Source organism: Lepeophtheirus salmonis, chromosome 1 (assembly GCF_016086655.4).
Source record: "Lepeophtheirus salmonis chromosome 1, UVic_Lsal_1.4, whole genome shotgun sequence".
In the NCBI taxonomy this organism is placed as follows: Eukaryota; Metazoa; Arthropoda; class Copepoda; order Siphonostomatoida; family Caligidae; genus Lepeophtheirus; species Lepeophtheirus salmonis.
The window spans coordinates 2,953,038-2,977,633 of NC_052131.2; the positions used below are offsets into that span (position 1 = coordinate 2,953,038).

General features: G+C 29.5%; 1 protein-coding gene across 1 annotated transcript; it reads left to right on the forward strand.

Annotated features, from left to right (window-relative positions):
- The first annotated feature begins 1,845 nt into the window (after window positions 1–1,845).
- Window positions 1,846–23,716, forward strand: LOC121113999 (FMRFamide receptor). Its single transcript, XM_040707810.2, has 3 exons — window positions 1,846–2,364; window positions 21,040–21,312; window positions 21,381–23,716. Exons 1-3 carry the CDS (start codon window positions 1,936–1,938, stop codon window positions 22,026–22,028), a joined length of 1,350 nt encoding a protein of 449 aa, XP_040563744.2. The 5' UTR covers window positions 1,846–1,935; the 3' UTR covers window positions 22,029–23,716.
- Window positions 23,717–24,596: the final 880 nt, after the last annotated feature.

Consider the following 24,596-nt stretch of genomic DNA (forward strand, 5'->3'; position numbering starts at 1 on the left):
GGGCCTACAATATATGGTATATCCCATTGGAAGGACATCCTTTCAACGTTTTGCGAATTCACCCTTCAAATACTGAACAAATCATATTGAAAATATATAACATGGAAGATTTTACAAGAATTAGAAATCTCTTGATAAGACTGACCTTCAAGCATACATTTGATATTGGCAGGTGGGGTGATACTACTCCTGGTCTCTAGGACGCAGATAGTTGTAGGGCGAATTTTAGGTCGAAAATATCGTTAAAAGACTTCCATGCATACTAAATGATATAAATATTGCATTGGAAAAAATAACGTAAAACAAGTTCTTCATTTAAAAAAAGTGTAAAAAATATATCCGTAAAGCCAAAATAAGGATAAGGAATAAGATGCCTTTTCAAATTTCACGGATAACGTAACTTTAGTGTTTTCGATTTTTATTATATGTTCGTACACTCCAATAGCATATATCTACTATTTCAGTGATATCATATATTTAGTTTGTTTGTGAGAGGCATAGCGGTTAGAATAATTTTGGGAGTTTTTTTTATTCTCTCCATTGGATCTTCGATGGGGACGTTTGGGCTTTAGTTTCGATATAATAACCATATGGTTATTATATCAAAACCATATGAACCATGATTCGTTACCAGTTATGATGATTTTGAGGAAATCAGGATCATCATTGATATCTATCAACAGCTCATGAGTAATGCTCATACGACGATTCTTTTGATTAAAATTAAGCAGTTTCGGAACAAACATCGCTGACACTCTTCTCATGCCCAAATTATTGGGAAAAAATTTAAGGAACGAGCCAACCGATATGTCAATATCCTCAGTAAATTTTCTGATAGTAATTTTCTTTACTGCTTCAACGTTTTCATCTGTTGTTGACGTGCTTAGGCGTCCAGAGCGAGGCACGTCATTGGCAACTTCCCGGCCATCCTGGAAGAGTTGGTACTACTAATAAACATTTTTTTAACACGAAACGGATTTAGAGTATGTCAATGTCAACATTTTATGTGTTTTAAAGCACTTAAGTTCATTTTTTACACAAAATTTGATGCATTTTCTTTTTATCCATATTTTTCAATAGCAAAAAATCGCCGAGCATGCAAAATACTTCAAACCATTATGCCACTCACAAAGAAACGAAACATATTGTACAGGTGAAATTGTAAATGTATGATCGTGGTGAGTGTACTAACATAGAAACGTTAAAAAATCGAGTATAAAAAATGTACGTTGCCCTCAAAATTTGAAAAGTTATTTTAGTTTTTGAATACATCGCGTATATTGTCAAAAAAGTTCAAAATCTTTATACATTTGCAATTATTTTTTATCATAATGTTTATTAATAAATTAAAGACATATAGAAAAAAAATTATGCGACTTAGAATTATAATTGGTTTTTTTTCCAGTACTTGTTCATATATAACTAATTAATATTTAAATTGAAAATTAGTAATTATGCAGTGAATTAATCTTTAAATATATCATCTTAAAATAAAAGATTAATATGTGATAGTTATAAATATTTATGATCAAGACATTTTGATCCCTAAGCCAAGGATTGTATATAAGAAGTAAAGACCACGCATGGGTAATATAAAAAAATTGAAATATTGTGTAGAACAATAATCTTCACATTTGTTAAATAATTTTCGATATATAATGCATGTGTCTATGTTTTTTGTGTTGTTCTTTTTTTAGTATAGTAATAAAGTTTAAGGAATAGGTTTTCACTAATGATTAAGAGAATTACAGACTTCAAAGACGGAAAAGGCATTCAATATATTTCTCTCTCGTAAGCGCCTTTCTATTATAACATATATCTTACAAGATACTCTTGGAAAACTTTTCAGTTTTGAAATGTGTGAGTAAAGATCTAGATATTTGATTTAAATAAAATAATCTGGACATTTAATTTGAATAAAATAGTCACTATATTATGAATAGTATGATGAACCAATCCCTTGGAGATTTTGATCCTTCAATTTGTGAGGGCTATGATCCAGTTAATGACTCAGTGATGCAAATGTTGGATTTTTGGATTGAAGGGATTTTCATAGTGTTCATTGCGGTTTTAGGCATTATCTTCAACGTAGGATCAACAGTTATATTAAGTCTTAAAGAAATGAGAAACTCTTTTAACCTTTTGCTAATTGCACTATCAACATTTGATACACTTTACTTGGTAGGAAGTCTCTCTGAAAGTCTCGGCAAAATTATTGGGTTTCACTCGGACATACAAATCATTCTGATTCCTCTCCTTTTCTATCCTGGAAGAATGATTATGATGACTACATCTGTATTTATGACAATTGCTATAGCGATGGAGCGATATGTTGCAGTTCATTATCCCTTAGACTATAATCAGGTAAGGAAGTTTTTTTATCCAGGTATCGATGTATATATTTTTAAATATACCTATATTGCATACAAATGTAACTGTATTTTAATATAAAAAGGAACAAAAACAAGTAAAATAGTGGCAACATTGAATGAAACGTTCGCACTTCCTCTTTGGAATGATTTTTTTGCTCTGAACTTTTTATGCCAGGAATTTACAGGCAAATTAAATAGCTTTCTAAATTGTAATGCCAGTTAAAAAGTAAAGTTCTTCTTTAAAATAGTTGATTGACAGTACGTAAAAAAGTAGACGTCTCTTCAGTATAACTAAGGGTTTTATTTTTCCATTCATTTTTCAAACCATAAAGAATTTTTCATTCTTCCTCAAAAGAATTCATTAGATAACCACCCTTCTCCCTCCTTTGAAAGGTTCGAAAAAGAAAAGTCCACGACTTTTCCTGCAAATCCAAACGGCCTAAAATCTTTGCCCGAGCCTTTTACATAGGTACATTATTTAACATACTCCTTAAAATAAATAACTTTGTGTCCACATTTCCATATTTATAAGAGCAGAACTTTTCTTCCAGCAATTTTCCCATAAAATAATTGCACAACAACGACATGGCGTAAAAATGAACTTGTAAATTTCTAAGTGTATAAATGAAATAATTGATAAAGCTAATTCTAGAGTATACTAAAAATTCTAAGCCTTTATTCATATTTTATTGAAATAAGAAATCCAATTGCCAATACTTTAAATACTTGCTCCCCAAAATAAGCTAAAATATATTTACTTTGACAAATAAAGAAAAGTAAAAAATTACTTTCAATTGCTTAATAAGATGATTGTTTCTTCTAAACTTCCATTAGTGAACTAGTATATTATATAACCTGAGATATAAAAAAATGTTTCTTAATCCTTGGAATCTACATGATATTTCAGTATACTCCTGAAACAAAGAAACAAAAAATATTCTTGATAATGCCTTCTAGATTTTTTTTATTAACTTACATATTTATTTTAAATCTTAATCATATAATTTTATGAAACATAATTAATTTTTGTTTTATTGTTGAAGTTTTGCATATTTAATTAAATGTTTCGCTTAAAAGTAATTCGTTTCTGTTCCATTTGATTTCTAGATCTCTCTTTTTTTTTCTTGCGAAGAAGTTTAATAGTGAAGGTATTATACTATATAAAACTGTTGGGCACTACTTTCATTTTTTAAATTCGCATAATGTAATGTATACTTCATAATGTAAATGACTATTTAACTATTTATCATTTTTATTTTTTACCCAGTTCAATAACCTTCTTATAAAAAAAAATGAAGGAGAAAATTGAAATTTCAATTAATATATTATTAAAAAGAATGATTTTACATTCCTTGGAATATAATCAGATTTTATTTTTGTTGTTTTTCTATCTGATAATACTAGCCCTCCAGCAGTACAGTTTTGCTGAAGTAAATAACCGTATACAGGGTGTGCACGATATATTGGAACTACTTTGAACTTCATCCAGATCCATAATGTGGATATTCGGGGTTAAATCATACTAATATAAAAGGTTGCGTGAACAATACACTATAACTTCCACCACAATTGTTTTCACAACAAACAATAGTTATCATGGAACAAGCAAGGAGAGGCGCCATCCTCGAATTGGCTCGCACGGGACACAAGCCCTCTGCTATCTACAAGCTTCTTAACTACTCCAAGACCACGGTGTACTGGGTCTTCAATGCCTGGGAGGTTGAGGGGAAGGTCTGCTGCAAGGCCCACAACATGAGAAGTGACCGAATCCGCACTCCCCGCTTCCTTGAAAGCCTCCGGAAGTCTATCAAGGCTTCGCCGGGGACTTCCTTGACCAGGTTGGCCAAGAACCGTGGAGTGAGCAAGCAGCTGGTTTCCAAGGCTGTGAATGATGACCTCGGGTACAGGTCATACCGAATGGCCAAACAACACATACTCATGGCATCCAACCACCAACGGTAAACGTCTCCTGAATGACCTGAAGAGCCATGGAGGAAGAATCATGTTCTTCTCCGACGAGGAGAACTGGACTGTCGACATAATTTACATATGACCTATAATATTGAGCTTATATATTCAGAATGAAAAACTATAAAGCAAAAGTAGAATCAAGATCTCTCATGAGAGATATGAATGAGCCCATTCATTCAAAATAGGAGTTCCCGAAGTTAAATGGACCATTGCAGCCGATGTTATTCAACATCGTGTTTGCCTTTTTCCTAAAGTTGAGTCATTGAGCTTATAATCTTGAGCATGTTACAATCACTCTTATCCAACGTGGATCTTGGCTTTAGATATTCTAAACGAGTTTATGTGGACAAAGCTAGCCAAGAGGAGAGAGAAACGTGTTAATTAAATACATTGAGCTTCTTTTTTTTGTCTTTTCTTTTATGTATATATACATAAACGACTCATTTAAAAAGATATATTAATGACCATTATTAATAATGGGGAATAGTGTTTTTATAAGATTGTAGAATGGAAAAAAAACTATATTAGGTGTTAGTAAAAAATAGTTCAAATTTATTACTCTTTATCATATAACTTATATATTAGATCTCTGTATTTGCCAGTTTTTAATATATATTTAGGTCATTTCTTCCCGAGTGTAAAAATCATATAATTTTTAAAAAAGTTGTGTAAAGTAGTTTCTACTTGTCACTTGTGCCGTTGATGGGCACGTACATATATGTACGTTTGGGAAGATCTCCTATAAAAATATTTTTACTTGTAAATTAAAATGATGAAATCATAATAAAAGGGTTATGACTAATTTTCGTAATCTTTTTTTTTTCAAGTTAACTTTATTACAATAAATATAATAAAATATTCATTAATGCATATCATTTACAAGTGTTGGATACGGTATTTTTCAAAACAATTAGCACAATTTAAAATTACCTAATGCGTCACACTTTCTGGATCTATGAATGCATCTTGACAAACAAGATGCACAAGATTACGTTCATTTTTTTTTGAGAATTAGATGCCCTAAATTATGGTATCCTTTAGAATAAATATTTGCTTTAAGTTTTGCAAAATAATTGCGTGGATATTTTCACCATGATTGGTGACTAAGGATTTTGTACAGACTTGTCTAACATCGTTTAATAAAATATTTTGTTTTTTCTTTGAATTTAAAATTACTCCATTATTTTACTGAATCATTTCCACATTTTAAAACCAATTGCAAAATCACCAAATAGGTAAACCCTTCCATAGGGTTGTTGTAAATGCAGAAATGAGGCTGATTTACTTCTACTTTTTCTTCTCAAATTTTCAATAAAATTATTTGCAATATAAAGTTGTCTGCTGTCATTATCGTTAAAAATGCACTTCATTTTTCTGCTTTTCATTTTCATTGATTCCTTTTTTGATGGGATGGAAATTAAATATAGTCTATTGGATCTAACAGTATCTAGTAAACCACCTTTTTTATCTTTCAAGTTGTCTAAAAGGTCAAAACTAATATAAAGGTTGTCCATGATCACTAACGTGATAATGAAATCAATTTTTGGGGGAAAAGTAAATGGCTTAGGTTAAAAAATGGTTCCTCATTGTAAAGAAAAAACATTTAAGAAAAGTTTAAACAGTTTTGAAAATAGTATTTAGAAGTAGCTCATCGGTCTTAAAGTTTGGAAAATATTACATTTTTAAAGAAAAACACTGAGTATTTTCTTGATTACTATCCATATATTTCAGATAAAAGCTTTTTTGTAAAAACAATAAGTTGAGCTTACTAAATTTACAATAACATATACTTATAATTATTTTAACAAAAATAAAATTTATATGTTCAAAATATCGTCCATTAAAGTTGATTGAAATTTAGGTCATACCTGTTTTTTTTTGGTCTTTAACATATTGTAACCCTATTGTTTAACTGATAAACATTAAAGTTTGCAAAACGTTTAAATCACATTAAAGTTATTAAAAATTACTTTTTTAGTAACCATGACCCTCCTAATGGCCTTTTAATGACTTTTTACAGAAATTTACCATTTTAATTCAACTTTAACACCTAAAAACAGCAATAAGTATCTAAGAAACCTTAATCGAAGATGGTACTTACAAAAACAAATATTTTCGATACTGGTTTATTCTTTTTCATGGTGATATATAAAATAAATAAACAAGTACTTACTGTATTTATCCTTACATATTTAGAAACAAGATTTATTCAGTGATTATTATTAAATTGTTTATGTAAAGTTATTTTCAAACCAGTATATTTGTATTTTTTTATAATATCCTAGATATAAATAATGTCTTATCGTAAATTTTAGACAAATGCAAATAACTTTTTGTAAGTATTTTCTTATTGGTATAGGGAAAGATCCTTCGATGGCTTTGCTCGAATTGAACCTTTGAATCGTCATTTATAATTATAATTATGTTTATATATCCAGATATTTTATATATATGACGTCACAGAATTGGGTGTGTGTATCAATAAAAATTTTATGATAATAGCTTCTCTGGCCTACCTTGTCTCTTAGTATTTTGGTGACAATGTGGTACTCATACAATCTTGGAAAATAGGTTTTTTTTAAAAATAATTCCATCATATGGTGTTTTCAAGCAAATGGCAGATGTTTGTTCCTTGTAATTTTTCAAGTATAGCACAAGTTTCATAATTGTTGCCGGTATTTGAACTTATCGTGCCAAAACCATTTTGCTTTCTTTTAATAAATTTGTATGTACTCTTTGTTTAATTTAAAACCCACTTATAATTTATTTGATATATCATAAAGAAAAAGAACAGAAATGTATGCTAAATGTATATTTTTTATTGGTACCGTCTTCAAATAGGATGAATTTAAGATTTTTATTTCTTATTTAATGTGTTAAAATTGAATTAAATGGCCAATTTTAGTGAAAAGGTGATAAAAAGGTCACTAAGGGCATGATAATAATAAAAACCCGTTAAATCTAATATGATTTAAACGTAATTACAAATTTTTATATTTATAAGTCCAATAGTTGAGTTACAATATTTTGAATAAATAAAAAATGGGTCATTAGCTAAACTTCAATCAACTTCCATTGACGTTATTTTGAAAATCTAAATATTGTTTTTGTTGAATTCATTATATTATATATATGTTATTGTAAAATTAGTAAGCTCAATTGATTTTTTTTACAAAAAAAGCTTAATCTGAAGTATATTGACAGTAATTAAGAAAATGCTGATTTTTTTTCTTTAAAAATGTAAATTATCCAAACTTTTAGGACGTTGAGCTACTTCTAAATATTTTTCAAAACTGTTTAAACTTTCCTGAAATAGAAATCATATTTTAACTTAAGGTATACCTTTTCACAAAAATTGATTTATCGTCATTCAAATGACCACTTTACAACATTTGAATATTTATTCCTTTTCAATTAGTTCACAAACAACATCTCTCTTTTGTCCCAATTACTTACCTTTTTTTTGTGTGTGTTTTGTCTCCCTCATAAGGAATGCTATGAAGAAGCTCGCCGAAAGATGTAGCTAAATTCTAAATCGTAGACCCAAGTAGTGTTGGTTTTGATTTAGCGTATTTTTTCATACTGTGGTGTCAAAAGTACATGACCGTCGATTCATGCTCAAAAATATATTCAAATGTTTCCACTTATTTTTTTGAAGTTCCGTTATGGTTTCAAAGAACATTGAAACTTTGCAAAAGGGATCGTCCGGATTCAGATAGTTGTTGTTACCGAAATGTGTATTCAGTAAAAATTCATCAAATCGATTTTGGGACATCGCTTTTATATTAAGATATTTATTGAGTCTTCCCGCCTTTTCTAATACCTATTTCTTTGTGTCGCTTTGAGATAGCTACTTATTACATTATGTCATCACTCGCTCAAATTGTATCACTATTCACCTTGTCACTAAATATTGGATTGTTTGAGGGGTGGTAGGCAGATCGTTTCGTCTCCACTTATATATTTTTTTGACACAGGAATCCAGTATGAATAATTTTAAGAAGTACCGATGGTAGGTATACTACCAAAGGTAGGTATTTGAATTTTTACGTTATTCCATTTTGAATTTTTATATTGTGGAATTTTACTTTGAATGCAATATTTGGAATATTTGTTATTTCTCATAACATTTATATTCGTTTATAACTTCTGATATAATATATATTTATGTCTACTTGTACATTGTTTTTTTTTTTTTACTTATATGCATTGAGTTTCATCGAAATTTGGCTCTACATTTTCGTTTAAATCATCTTCATGATGAATAAAAAGCTCAGTAATGGAGTTCAACAAACCTTTAGGAAGGCTCTGGGAATCTTTTTAAATTGATTTCTCGTTATCCCTATCTTCATTGATTTGCTCATAAGGATGCTCGAATGCAATTACATAAATGCATGTAAATATATCAGGAGGATCATTCTCCAAAAGCAAAACAATCTGTTGAAGATTCAAATTTTAATTTCCATAAGTATTAGGTATAATTAATTTCAACGTTGATGTTAATTAATACTTTTTGTAGCTAAAAAAATCTTTTAAAAAAAGGGAATTTTAACGTACATATTACATTTGACAAGTAGTGGGTTGATTTTAATTTTACATTCAACTGTCGTTTCTTCATTGTTTTTATTTAATAATGTTCCCATTGTTTTATAAATGTATTGTTTAAGGTAAATAGAAAAACAAAACAAAACAAAGATGTTCACTAAAGGAAGATTAAAAATAAATGAGATACTTAAAGAAGACCGAAAACAGTTGTCAATCTTTTTATTTTTGTCTCAATTACTCGATTGGCTTAACTCAGGCCCGCCAAAAATTAAAAAACGATCACAAATCATGTTTTTTTGTGGTTCTAATCTATTTGTAGATCATACAGGATAATAGTTCTTCTACATATTGCATTTGAGTAAGACTTGTCAAATGCTTCAACTGTCTTCGTAACCAAAAAACGTTACATTAGTTAATAAATCAAATTTTAGTCAGAAAGTTATAACATTAAATTAAATAACATATATGAGAAATATATTACTCAACTTCCAAGATTTTTAATTGTGAAAGTTAAATTTACTTTTGCATATTACGACAAAAATATTACACTTCAAATAATTGATCCATAGTATATGTAGATTGTATAAATTTTACCTCACAATATTTTCAAATCCATGTCCGGACCTGAAAGTTAGGGGAAGGGGTGCCAATCTAAGTAGGATAGACAAGTTGATTGAGTTATCAACAAGTTAGACATTATATAAGTAGTGAAATAAATGGAAGCAATCAAAACATATCAGAGCTCACATTCATTATAAGTACTTTGTTTTCATAATTTATAAAAACATGGTTGCATTCAATGTCCTCATACATATACTGAATAACTTGTCCAAGGATCTTGATCAATAAATGGTAGCTAGTAGGAAAAATCTTTTTTCGGAATTTTTGCCCACACATTTCCACATTTTTGGAAATTTCTCCACGACTGTCATCGATAGTCTTTTAACTATTTTGGCTTCTCGCTTGAGCATACCATGCATTCTAAAGTCATAAAAGTTAAGAACAGATATAAGAGACGGACCAAAAGTGCTTCAAATGCTAATTAGGTTTGTAATATACTCAAGAAATTCTCCTTGCTTTTTACGACACTGAAAGGAAAAGATTCTTTAAGCTTACAACTTTTATAAGAGTTTTATTCTTCCACAGGATCCTATTTTGGGGAAGGCTGGGTTTTGGAAAGGGGTAACAAATTAAGTGGCCCCTCCTCTACAAAATTTATTTTTATTCTAGATCCAATGCGTATCAGTTTATAAATATTGTAAATACGCCTCTAAATTATGTTGATTGGGTATTTGATAATCTGATTTAGTCCACATTTTCAAGAATATGTCATGTAATTACATCTTATAATCAAAATGTTATTTACATGCAAGATGAGATTAGGAAAAAAAAAGATTAAATAACATGAAAATATGTATCGAGTTTTAACATATTCTGGCTAATGATTATTTTTTATATCTGATATTTTTCGATCATTTTTAAATAAATGTGATATTTAATTTAAGAAAAAAAGTTTTTAAAGTGATATTGAGCAAAAAAATCAAAATAAAATTATTTCACACTTGTGTACGAGGGTTGTTTGAAAATTCTGTACAAAATCCGAGAGATGGCACTACTGGCGCATATCGTGGTTATTTTTAGTTAGTAGGATCTTTCGAAAGAACACACACCAACTTTCAGCAAGATCAGTCTATTTCTTTTTGTTTGGCATTCATTTAAATTGAGAAAGTGGAGTAATTTTCAAAAAGTAAACAAAAAAAAAATCGTTTGTTGATTAAACATTACTTTATGATAAGCAAAACGATTCAAGAGACTAAAAATAAGCTTGATAAATATTCCATAACAGAAGGGGTTTGAAAATTTTCATATTGGCCATATAGACTCAAGTGACGCTGAACGTTGAGGTTATTTCTCCAGAAATAATTGATAAAATCTATGATATGGTGATAGATGACAGAAGTGTGAAGGGGTGCGAGATTCCTTACATTATGGGTATCTTGAGTTGTAAACCTATTTGTATTAATTTTGCGGTCACATCTGCTGAGGTGTGAGTTGGTGCATTGTCCTGGTGATGACTTTTTTGTGGGTAAATTGTGTGTGCTTTCTTGGAGCTCAGTTTCCAAGCGGTCCAATATCAAAGAAAAATATAATAATAGTTTGATACTTTTCAAAAAATAATTGATGATGATTATTCCTTTTGAAATCCAAAATACAGTTGCCATTATCTTATTGGTCGTTTCAGCAATTCAAACAAATGCTCAACAGAAAGAGAAAGACGGATTTGGCTAACATTTGGTAATGTTCTTCCAAAAGATAATACTCACTAAAAAACACCTTGCTACACGAGATTAGGGTCATTTCTTGTACTTTGCATGGACTTTTCAAATGACCCAGTGGAGAAAATCAGTATTGGATTTCTTACTTATTTTGTTATTTACTCCTTGATGAATATTTTTATGGGATTGAGGTCCAGATATTGGCAAGGCCACTATATGACCTTAATATGCTTCTTTTTGAGCCACTACTTTGTTACCTCGGCTATATGCTTGGGGCATTCTATAAACAGGATTGATCTTATTTAGTGGAACATACTTTATTTTTTTCAATATTTCAGGAGTAAAAGTTATATGGGAGGTTTAGTGAGGACATTACTCACAAAATCATCAGAAAGTTGTACTTTGCACAACTTTTAATCATAATGTGAGCCCTCAGCTTTAATAATAGCCTCAATACGTGACCTAAATCCCTTACAGACTTTGACTGTGTAGTTAGACCAGGGCTTGTTCCACTCCTTATACATGGAAGTCTCTAGAGACTGAAAAATCCTGTGAGAAGTAGCAAACACTCTCTAGTCCAGATGTGTCTTAATATAGTAGTGCAAATGGGTCGTGTCTGGAGAGGAGGGTGGCTACTTGTTGAGGTCCTAAAAGTACAGAAAGTTGTCTGAGGTGCAAAGATACTTCTGTAAAAAAATACTGTTCCCAAACTTTTTTCTACCCCAGTGTAGCACTTTATTATACAAAAGTTCGATGTATACATCTGCATTGAGCTGCTCTACAAAAATAGGAGGGATGTCTCCACAACGCCAAAGACCATGATTATGCATGAATTTTTTGTTCTCGAGACATGTCTCACTGAAGATGAGACACTGTATGGATGCCTGTCTTTGATGATTGAGGTTGTACATGTGAAGTGCTAAAAAAATGCTTTTTTAAGGATGCCATGGCTTTGAAGACAAAAACAATTATTACCAGAACGGTTTTTGGGAGCCTTCATAACCTACATGAAATATTTCGGTTTTTTTTTGTCTGTGATAGAAGGATGAACACTTAAACACATTACCATATAATATATATTTTATAACAATGATTGTGAAAGTGGCTTTTGATTTGAGTTTAATAAAAATAAGTACTACAAAAAATTAATTAAGGAAAAAATTTATTGCCCTTTCATTTATAATTTTTTCGAATACTCAAAAAAATTTTAACAGTCCAGTATGAGACAATTGATCAATATATTTCATCCTTTCCAATTTTATAGTAAGTTTTTAGAAGTCATAAACACCAATACAATATGTTTTTTGGGAGAGAATTAATCAATGTTAGTTACTACAGGAGGAGGGGGTCAGAATTATGTGAAAGAAGAACCACACAGTATTTAAAAGTTCCTTTATCTTATCTTTTATCAACAGGCCTTTTAAGATTTAAATATAAAAGAGAGTATTTTCTTTATTTATTTGGTTTGTTTCGACTAGTAGCCAAAAAAAAAAAAACCAATATTGTCTAATAAAACATTATGATAAAGTATAATAAAACAATATGATAAAATCTAATGAAAAAATATTGTAAAATTAAATGATATAATGTGGCGTGGAATTAAAGTAGATGTGGATTAATTTTTAAAAGCCTCTTAAAACCGCAAAGTTAAGATGTTCGTCTCCCCTCTTTGGAGAGGCTATTCCATATCCGTATAGTTCAATTAAAAAAGCTATGTTGGAGGTAATTAGTATTTGCTGATGGCTGAACCAAGTTCAAATCGGAAGACAACTTAGTGTTGTACACCTTACTACATACTTTGGGGTCGATATTACAATGAGTCAGTCCATTGATAACTTTAAACATCATAACCACATCCTGAAGTTTCCTCCTCTTTTCAAGCGATAACAGCCCGAGTAGATGTAAACTACATAAATATCCTTGAAAAAGAAGAAAAAAAAAAAAGATTGACAAATACGAAAATGTTGTAAATTTGATTTATTTCATCATTAAGTTTTTAGACAACTGAAGAAAAATGTGATTAAATATATCCTTAAATGAATAAAAGTTTATGTTTTTTTAAATATTTTCATAATCAAATTTATTTGAACAAATTTGAGATGATGCTTTTGAGTTTTTGGCGTTGGAAAATATAGATTTGATAATTCTTTTCTTAAGGATGAGTTTGAGGACATTATATATTTAGAATATTCGAGAAAGTTTGGGGTATCGGGTCATCTTCAGTTTATTTGCTCTAGTAGATTAGTTTTGCCATTACTTTATAACATTATCGCCTCACTCAGAGTTCATTTTTTTTTTTTTTTTTATTTATGTTGTGTGAAAAATGGACTATTGAGCTTTTTTATTTATACACATACTTGTCTTAACAGTAATAAATTGATTTATTATGTTTCCATGGATACATACATATATGTATGTATAACATTATTTATCCGTCATGACGATACTTCCTTAAAAAAATCAATAATTTGCCTTTGATATATTATAGAAAAAGTAAAAATGAATAGCTTTTGAATTTTCCAGATAAAGGAGTTCTAAAATAACAAAGATGAGGATGTAATGTATGCAAATAAAGCTAAATTTTTACAACTATAAATGGGGGGGGGGGAATATTTATCCAGGTAATTGGACGATATTACGATTAATTTCCCAAAATTAGTTTATTAATTTCCAAATCTATTGGTCTTACATGTCAGGGCTTATAGTTAAGTCAATTCTCAAACCAACCACCTCCAACCTCAAGTAAAGGCTCCAAACCTGGTCCTAAACGTAACACACGCCTTGATACTATCCATGTTGACCACTACCTCGAGAATGGAAGCAGGCAAGGAGTAAACTGTGTAATGTGCACGTTTATTGGGCTCTCTTAAAGACACTCCGTATAAAGTAGTTCAAGGGGCTCAGATCTGTAGGCTAGGATGCACATTTCGTTTACCCAAAACATTAATGTCTGAAAAATGTTGTTTAATCTGTTATTAATTACCCTATGTTGATAAAACACATCAAATCAAAATTATAGTATGATAATGGATCTATTAATATCAATTTGAGTTATGTAGTATGATTATATATGTAGCTATTTGTGTCCTGGGGCGCTTACCCTGAACGGAGTCACCAAAAAATTACCACATGGTGTTCGATATTGAAGATATATCAAATATTTAGTACTTTCTCTTTAATACAGTTTTGTAAGTTAAATCATAACAGGACAAATTCATAAACATATATTTTAGGTTTGATAAGATAATGAGGTCTAAACTTGTTTTGGATTTCCAATCTCAACTCTGTACATCTTCAAATTTGTTTGCTTATCCGAAGTTTAACAATAGTTTTTATGAGTATATTATTGTATTCCAGTACAGGTAGATGTGAATTTTTAACTTTATCTTGTATTTTTATACCATTTGTTATTTTCCTTGGATCTTTATCTACTCCAAAAACTTTTATATTCTTTTAATATACTATCTTATACTTATGAAATACTTGCACAAACTTCACATTAAATTCTTAACCTTTCATAAGCTTCACATATCCAATTTTTGAACATGGTACCTCATTAGTGCCTGAGGTAGTAAGAAATTTTGCAATTAACTATCGAGGTTTCAAAGAATGTTTTATTGTCTATACACCTAAATGATGCATCCAAAAAAAGGAAGTTGAAAAGGAATGACAAATGTCATATTTTGTATAGAACATGTGTTTTATTTAGGGATTTTGAAATAATATTATCCTTTAACTTTTATTAAATATTTCCACTTAGCACCAACCACTAAGATTATTATTATAAATACACTAGTTTAAAATATAATGATATAATTTTGTCACCAATGCTTATAATATCATGTGAAAAAAATACATACTTATGGAATAGATATAAATAATCAAAATATCCATTTTAATGTTGAGGTGACTGTACATTACACTCTCCCAAAAAACAAAATTGTTTGGTATCATGACAGCTGTGCTGTTTTATTATGAGGTTTTTCAAAAAGTCATACACATATTTTAAAAATCCTCCCATCCCTGGAGGTTTGAAAATTTACTCGATTGATTTTGAAGGGAAAAATTGATACAAATTTTAAAGCTTCAGTACATGAAAACTTTAAATTTCATAGAATATGACTAACTAAATAAATTATATATATATTTTTTACTTATATTTTGATTTTGGTCTTACTAAAAATCAATATTATTTAGTTTTTCGCAGTACAAACTGCTTTACTGGCATAAAGTTGACATGCCATAAAACAAACTCTATGAATACCTTCTATTTTATAACATGTCTTAACTCTGATGGGTTTCCTAGTAAAGTCATATTTATCCCTGCATAGTCCCAATAATCAACTTCAGTTATATGATTTTTTATTAAGTAATAAATGATGTAACTCATTAGGGGGATTCCTCATGATGCTCAAAACTAAATCTTTTTCAATATCCACAGTTCTCACAGATTGATTATTTATTTAAACCCTTTTTTTATTTACTTGAAAGCTCCACAAACACCGGATTTTGTGGACTTTGTAGTCTTACCCAAAATATACCGCCATGCAGATTCAATTATTAATTCTCCAATATGATGCTTACAGGCTAAATGAAGAAGAGGTTTTTCTCGAGCTTTTTCAATAAGAAGACATGCTCCTTTATGAACTCCAATATTTGATGTTGTTGTATCAAAAGCCATAGAGAATACATTTTATTTTATATTTCACTTGTTTATAAAATTAAAAATAGTGTTAATCATTAGTTCACCATTTATTCTTTCAATTATAGGGATAGCCAATATTTTTTCATTAAAAAAGGCTCCAGTTGTAACTACCGCCAATCTCTCTAAATTTAATACAATTTTTGAATTCCTGTGAATTGTTATTCCCCATGGATACTTGGATTTTATTTCTTTGAAAGAGTCTTCCACTTCTTTGGACATATTTTTGAGGGTTTTCTCCTGTGCATGGGCTGTTTACAACTTTGAAAGAACAAAATCCTCAATTTCTCCTACACCGGCTTCAATTGCTGCTGCAATTTTCACTCTATCTTTGACTTTGGGTAATTCCGGAGATACGATAACACTTTTTGGCAAGGTCACCTGGTTTTCTCTTCTCTTTTTGGGGAAAAATCTTAATCCTTTTGAAGTGACTATCCTGGTTTAGTCATAGGCAAATCTTCAAAGTTAAATTTTTCGAAGTGTTGCTTATTTTCTGTTAATTTTCCTTTTAATTTTCTTTTTAAAGGCCTTATCTTTTGCTGCCACTTGTACATTTTCTCCTACTCTGAATATTTAAAAAACTCTATATCTATTGGAACTTAATCTATTCCTAGAGTTAAACGCAGTATTTCTTCTGTTTTGGGATTACATACATAACAAAATATTTTTCCAAAATTTGTAGCAATATTTCCCTTCAAAATCGAGTAAATCTTCAAACCTCCAGGGCTGGCTAATTTTTTTAAAGATATCTCTATGATTTTTGTTATATTAGTTAAATAGTGAAAAGCCTCATTATCAAACATTACAGGTTTCATGATAAGAAACAAATTTTTTTGGGACACCTTACTGTACATTTAGACTCTAGGAAAATACAAACGTCAGGGATTAAAAGGAATAACCGAGGCTTAATAACAAATGTATTTGTTGTTTGAATTCAGCAAACAGAATTATATTTTAATCAGTTTTGTCTTACATAAAATATCTGATATAAAATAGTAAAACAAATATATTATTTTTTCAAATAAATTATTGGCTTAATTTTGTGCCAAATAGGTTAAAAGCTAACCAATTACTCTTTGAAAAAATGTCTTTACACTTTATTGACGATTATAAAATATTTCTAGATATAATTGGAATGTTTATAATATACAGTTAACCCTCTCTTACTTTCCTGGAAACTCCAGAAATCTTAATTTTAAAAATAAACATGTGTATTTACTTTTTCACACGCTGTTTTTATTTATATCCAAAATTGATACGATTTTTAAAATTCTTAGAAAATTTATTGCTACACATACTGAATATAAAATATTCTGAAAAGGCCACAAATTGTTAGAGTGAGTAATAAAAAACAGGTTTTCTTGCTGGGATTATATCCATGGAAACTATTCACGCTGTGAATACAAAAGATAATACAAGTATATTTATCATTTTATGTAAGAAAAAAAAAAAATACGAATCAGCATGAAATTTATCTTTAAACTGTGTCAAAATATAGCAAGAAAGCGTTTAATGCCTGAAAAAAAAACTTTAATACAAATACAAGTGAACAAAAACAATTTTTTCAGGCATTTATTGTGGATATTACAAAAAAAAAAAAAAATAACCAGCATTTTGTGATGTTCATTTAATCCTCTATGGATAATATATTTGTCATTACTGTTATTCAAAAGAAAAATATCAAGAATTAATTTATATTACTGTTTTATAGTTGTCTCATGTATCAAGTGGAATTATCTGTAGATAGAACTATGAAAACGTTGTTGGCCGTTTGTTTATAAAATGGGATTTTATGTACCCAAAAAATGATAAAACTGCTTGTTATCCGAAAAAAACAAGTAACACTTTTGTTTATAGTCTTAAAACATACAGTCAGGATAAATGCTATTTTTTAGTCGTTGTGTTTAATTTTTTTAATAAATTTTTCCCATGATAAATCTAGTAAAAAAAAACATTATTAAAGAAATGTGTATGTTCTTGGCAATCATAACAGTATCTTGACTGATGAGGCCCCTTTTCTTCCGCGATGGCTACGTCAACAAGTGAAACTGTCTCATCTTGGGCTCGAAAAACCCGAGATTTATTGTTGAAAAGCCTCGTCATCCTCAACGTGTAACTGTTCTGCGCGGCTTATAGTCCAGCAGGACCATTGGACTTTACTTTTTCGAAATGAGGCTGGAGCAACAGTTACAGGGAATTGATTGCGCAATCAAAAGATGATTAATGATTTTTTATGGCCTAAATTGGATGGTAATGATTTGGAAAACGTTAACTTTCAACAAGATTGCGGTACGTTCCATACAAGCAACGAACCCATCGTTCTTTTACGGGAAAAGCTTCCAGACCGATTTATCTTTAGAAGAGGTGATCGTAATTGGCCACCGAGATCTTGTGATTTAACACCTAGCGACTTCTTCCTTTGGAACCACATGAAAGATAAGGTCTGCACCAACGGCCAAGCGTCGATTCAAGACCCCAGAGATATAATTCGTAAAGCTAATGAGGTCATTCAACACCCACTTTGCAATTAAGTGATGGAAAATTTCATAAAAAGGATACGACCCTTTTAGCCTTGCTGTGGTGGTCATTTGGTTTCTATTGTTTTCCATTATGAATGGCATACCTTTTTCTTTACATTAAAATAAACATCCAATTAATTATCTCATAAATGACCTTTTTCTTTGAATATCAAAATAACACCTCTTATTGGGAAACCCTTTATAAGATTTAAAGCGAGGAACAGGTGGCAGTCACTTGGTACGGACAATAAGATGGATGCATAAGAGCCACAAAAACTATATTTATAAGAAACAATTTATCCACCTATTTACATACATGTCTAGTAGAGCTGGGACAATAAGCTTAACCTGCAGTTTTGTACAAACCGCGGTACGCCCTTCACGGTACGCAGTTCTGTACAGTATAATAGTAAAATGTTTTTATCTTTATTTTATTATTTTTTTCATTTATATTTTATGTACTTTTTCATGTTTTATTATTTAATAATTTATTTCTGTACAAATGAAATATTCTGAAGTTCATCTTTCTTCACGAATTTCAACCTGAATATGTAAATATCTGGTTGAAGTTTTTACGTTGTTCCAAAATTGCTTCATCCTTTACGAGTATAAGAGTAACGCCATACAATGAAGAAGCTCTTAAAAATATATCCGTTATATAGAGCTCATTTCTCTAACTGAAAGGGAGAAGGAATATACCCTATGATAGGCTTAATGCTCCTCTGAATAGTGGATGACTGTCTGTGATAAGCGTCTCAGAAGTATGGAAGGATCTCAACTTTTATTGGGGTAAAAAATTTGAAATTGCGAGGCACCGTGGTATTATATTGTCAATGACTTCCTGCTAGGGAGACAGTCTTTCTTAACCTCTATGATAGTTTTAAAAAATGTTCTGGCGTTATACTCCAAACGAATACAGTATATATGTAAACGGAGCATAGATTTTATAAAAATTTTTGAACGTTTTCTTGGTTGGAACTACCCATAGGAGGATGCTTTAATTTCCCGAAAGTGCGAACTGTCTCCGGTAATATTGCTGGGGACGTACGTTGGTTAACCTTTCTAATTGATAAAATGGCTGATCAGTCCTTTAATTCAATGTTAGGTTATTTTAAGGGTGTTGAAAGTCCCCTGGTGCCATTCAGGATTAAATACTCGATATAAGAGATCAGGAGAAGTTTTAAAATATCAGCTTTGGTTCCTTTTTGTGACTATTTGGAAAGGAGAACTAAGTATGGACTGCTTGAAAATTTTGGAGCAACAACTGATAGAAGTGGATTTTAGGACACTATTATTAGAAGGGGAAGACAAATTCAATGCCATTATTACAAAATTCAAAAATTAATATATGCTAAAAGGACTAAGAAGGACTTAAACCTTAAAGACATCATGCCCATTATTAATTTATTTATAGAAGTCATTAAGAATATGGACTAGCTCTTCAGTTAACGTAAGACTATCCCTCTGACGTTATTTTATTTTTAATGGTTCTTCCGTTACTTTTTATCTTTATTTTTAGACTTGGATTTTTCTTATTAGTATACATACTTTTTTTTAAGGTGAAAATTTTCATGTGATGTGCTAACTATGCTATTTCCAATAGCAATGGATCATTAGCAACATTATCCTTCGTATATTAACTTTTTAATACATAAAATACTTTGCATTAAAGAAACACCAAGGAAAAAAAATCTGGATTAAGACCCTTTTTATATATCAACTTCATATGAATTCATAAGAATGAAGAACTCCTATAATAACTTTTCCTTTTAATAGATCATAATCATAAGGTGGTGAGAACTATTTGCTTCTTGTTAAGTTCATTTTACATTGTTTTTCAGTCAATTTGGATACTTATCATGAGTCCTCCTGATTTTTTTTTTTTTTTTTTTTTTTTGCAAAAAATATAAGCTAAAAATCCTCGATTTTCTGGCAAAAACAGCATCTAATAAAACACTGGTTGTATTGAAAAGGGGAGTTTCAACATTAATTGTTTAAATAAGTATTCAAAAGTTGTAGACTTTCATATAATTTAGTTACTAAAAAAATCAGATATAATCAACTTTTTAAGCAACAAAATGAACAATAATTCATAATTTATATAACAAATAACTTATGATGGTAGTTAGTTTTCTTTCTCTCCTTAACTCAACACTGTCTACTCATTTCTTGCAACTCTAGTTATAAGTAAAATATTTTTCATTTCTACTACGCATTGCCTCAGGTTATTTATTTAATAACTTTTTAAAAAGCCTACAAATATTTTGGGGGAGCAAATAATTTTTTTTTTCTATTAAATGTATTCGAGACTACAAATAAAACTTCCACTTATTTAGGTCTCTTTTATCTATTGGATAAAATACTACAAAATAGCTTGATATTTTTTACATATAAATTGAGGTAGGTAGCTTATTTTGATACAAAAAAATGAATGTTAAGTTTAAATATTTTTCTTTTTAGTTTTACAGCGTATTTTGATTCATGTTAACAAAAAAGGATTTAGTTCAAAAATAACTATTGGAAAGAAATATCTTAATAATGAACTTTTTAATGAAAACTCTAAACCATATAAAGTCCAATTTTTCCTCTAAATATTATGTAACTTATTGTTTGTAAGAAACAAGAGAAATAACTTAATTTTCCCAATATTATAGGCAATGAATGATGAAAGAGCAAGTTTAATACGTCTTTTGAAGTATGTTGTGCCTGTAGCCCTCTTTTCAGTCATTTTCAATATTCCAAAGTTTCTGGAACTACACATCACCTATAGCTCTAATTCAAGTGCACCCCAACTGGAAGCCACTCCGCTTCGTTTGGACGCCAACTATGCCATATATTACAACAACTGGACTCGTCTTCTCATTTTAGGGATCGTTCCATTTGTGGCACTCGTCTTTTTCAATACAAAGATTTATAATGATATTCAGGTAAGCACTTTGTTATAAACTATACTCCTGCGTCAAGAATTAAATTACTCATGAAACATTCATTTCAGGTTCGTAGAAGACATCGATGCCCAAAATTTGTCAAACGCAATTCGGATACAATTGAAAATCCCCCCAAAGGCATTTGTACTTCTTCACCTCCAAATGCAAATCGACGGAAACATGAGGATAATTTGGCTACTGTATTTCTGGGAATTGTAGGCGTCTTTTTAATTTGCCACATCCCTCGAATTGTGTTGAGTCTCCATGAGACTGTTGTGATTCACGACATTCTTCAATGTGATCAGATGAATGCAGGGAATTATATGCCATATTGGGTATATATACTCACCTATATTTCGCACTTACTCCTTGTGGTAAACTCATCTGTCAATTCAATAATTTATTGTGGACTTTCATCGCGATTTAGAAAACAGCTTTTGAGATTTTTAGGCCACTACAGTGAAAAATTTGGGTTTAAGTTTCAAAAAAGTTCAAATATTAATCTGCAAATGAGTCATCTTCCAAGATCAAGACCAAACTTTAATCCCATCCCCAATTGCACCAATAACAATAGTCACCACCACTTGCTTCAGCAAAAGTCTTTTGATAATTCGAACAATTCTACAATGGCCAAACCGACCCAATTATTGTTGAGTAAGAAAGTTGATAACTCTCCTGATGAAACTCTCTATGTCTCGCAAATTTCTCAAGTTTAAATCTTACATTATTTATAAATGCATCTATGTTTGTATATTATTTATAGTTAGAGTTGTAAATTTTTAAGTATTTACTAGCGTGTAAAATATTTTTTAGATGATCATCTCTAGCTAAAACTATTCATTAATTTTCGAGGAAAGATGATACCTATGTAGAAAGTAGGAACGAGTGAGTAAGTTTTCCTATAAAAAGATGACACTTAAGTATAAAGTAGGAACAAGTGAGTAAGTTTGTCCAGGAATTACGGAGAGATCTTTGCAAGTGTATTATTTGATTTATAGTTTTTATTTGTAACTTGCAAGATATCAGTTCTCTTATTGACTATTCCTCTCTCATTTGAAAATTCAAACGTTGAATTGAATAAGGAGTGTAACCAAATATGTCGTTTCTTAAACTTACATAAATATATCTATTTTTTTAGGACTTCGACAATCCACAATTGACCAAATATTATTCTACTTGGACTTTAATTCATATTTTAAAGACTTCAAACATAATTTGATCTCACAATCAAAGATGTGAAAGCTATTTAACCCTTTTGATAGAAACCAACCTTTCTTTTTTTTTTGACGTAGTTTATAAACTTGGGTTTTACTTTAACCCATATATTAATTAATTTAATGCCTTGATACTCAGTTGAGATAGACTCAAAATTATGCTAAGTAATCATAACAAAAGTTGATTTGCACACCAAGAAAAGATAATCTGTGATTCTTTAGTGGAAATATTATAATTTCATTTTCCATAAAAACTTTTATAAAATATAAATTACTTATAACGAACTTTTGGTACTAAAAATAAACTCATGAACTTTGTTGAGATTGAGTGTGATATATGGGATAACATCTGATATTATATTTGTAGAAACGCAAATAACTTAATTCAAAATAAAAATGAAATAAATCAAGTAAAAGTACGATTTTATTAATTCACCAAACCTTCATTAAAAATTTCAAATAGTTCCAAGAAAAAGAGTTGCATCCATTCTGAAGTAAATTTCCGGAGTATATTAATATTGTTTCCAGTATTAAAATCAATATTAAACAGAATTAAAGCAGTTTTATCAAATTTGGGGTGCAGTAGTTCCCAGCTCCCTAAGAAAGGGTTAATACTAGACTCAAAAACTGTAACACTATGTACTCTATGGACATGAAATGATCTCAAAATAATTTTGAAGCCTCTAACTGGAATTTATAAAAATATAAAAAGACTTACACTTGTGACAAAAAACCAGTGACTCATCTTAGACCTGAAGTATAACAACTTTTTCCAACTTTATTCAGTTAAAACAAAAGTGTAAATTTTTGATATGTCTTGTGAAGAATTGAAAACTGACACTGTCTAATTTATGTATATTTATCAACATCGTTTGTTTTTCTATTTTTCACTCCAAATCGCAATATTTTTTTATTGATTACCTTTATTTCGGTGTGAAACATGTCTATTCGTGTTAAAATTATATCAAAGACTCTTTTTTCGACAGTTAATATCTTTTTTTTCAAAAAAATCGCAAAAAATCATACATGTTTACAAAAAGATAAATTTTTCGGAAAAACATTTCAAAATGAATTTCCAAAACAATAAATAATTTAGAAAAAAAAATCGAAAATCATAGTTACTCAATAAAATAATAATTTTTAACTATAAAAATTTGAAAATTAAAATTTATGTAAAAAAAAATGAAAAATGAAATTTTATGAAAAAAAAAATTGAAAACTTAAATTACTTGGAAAATAATTTGAAGAGAAACTCAAAAATCAATTGTTTTCAACAGAAAATTAAATTCAAAAGTGAAATTCCAGATATTAAATGTTTTTGAAAAGAAATAAAAAATAAATCCACGGCTTCTAAAAAAAATTCAAATATTAAATTTTTTGAAAAACTTTATTTCAACAGGAAATTAAATTCAAAAATGAAATCCCAAATATTAAATGTTTTTGAAAAGAAATAAAAAATAAATCCAGGGCTTCTGAAAAAACTTTAAATATTAAATATTTTGAAAAACTTTATGTCAACAATCCATAGTTATTTACAATAAAAGTAAATTATTTGAAAAAAAATATTTAAAAAAGAAATTACAAATCATTATTTTTTTTGAAAAATTATTTCCAAAATATACAGTTATTTACAAAGAAATTAAATTTGTTCTATAAAGTTTCAAAAATTTACTTTCAAATATTAAATTCAAAAATTATTTTTACAATTTTTTTCCCCCATTGATTTTAACTCATTTTTTTAGATCGATTTAAAACAATATTTCGGTTCAAACCGGTCTATAATTTTCAGACCGAAGCCCAGCATTAATATCTATATATTTAACATTATAAAATTATTTTTTTCTCCAGCTACTACTAATTCTAAATGTTGTAATTTATTATTTAAACTTTATCTGAGAGCTGTTTTAGGGTACACTTTATAAGTTTACCCACAAGTCATAATTTCTCTTTCTATTTCAAAATTGGAGACAGCAACAGGTAAATGTTGAAATTCAATCATTGCAACCTTTAAATACTAAGGAAATAACTTGGCAATAGCGAAGAATAAACTATTCACCATTAGAGTAGGAA

Bases quoted from the DNA above. Each gene is read 5' to 3' on its own strand.
- LOC121113999 (XM_040707810.2), top strand. From the start codon at position 1,936: ATGAATAGTATGATGAACCAATCCCTTGGAGATTTTGATCCTTCAATT. The intron at 2,365-21,039 runs GTAAGGAAGTTT...CCAATATTATAG, and splicing joins ATCCCTTAGACTATAATCAG to GCAATGAATGATGAAAGAGC. The intron at 21,313-21,380 runs GTAAGCACTTTG...CATTCATTTCAG, and splicing joins AGATTTATAATGATATTCAG to GTTCGTAGAAGACATCGATG.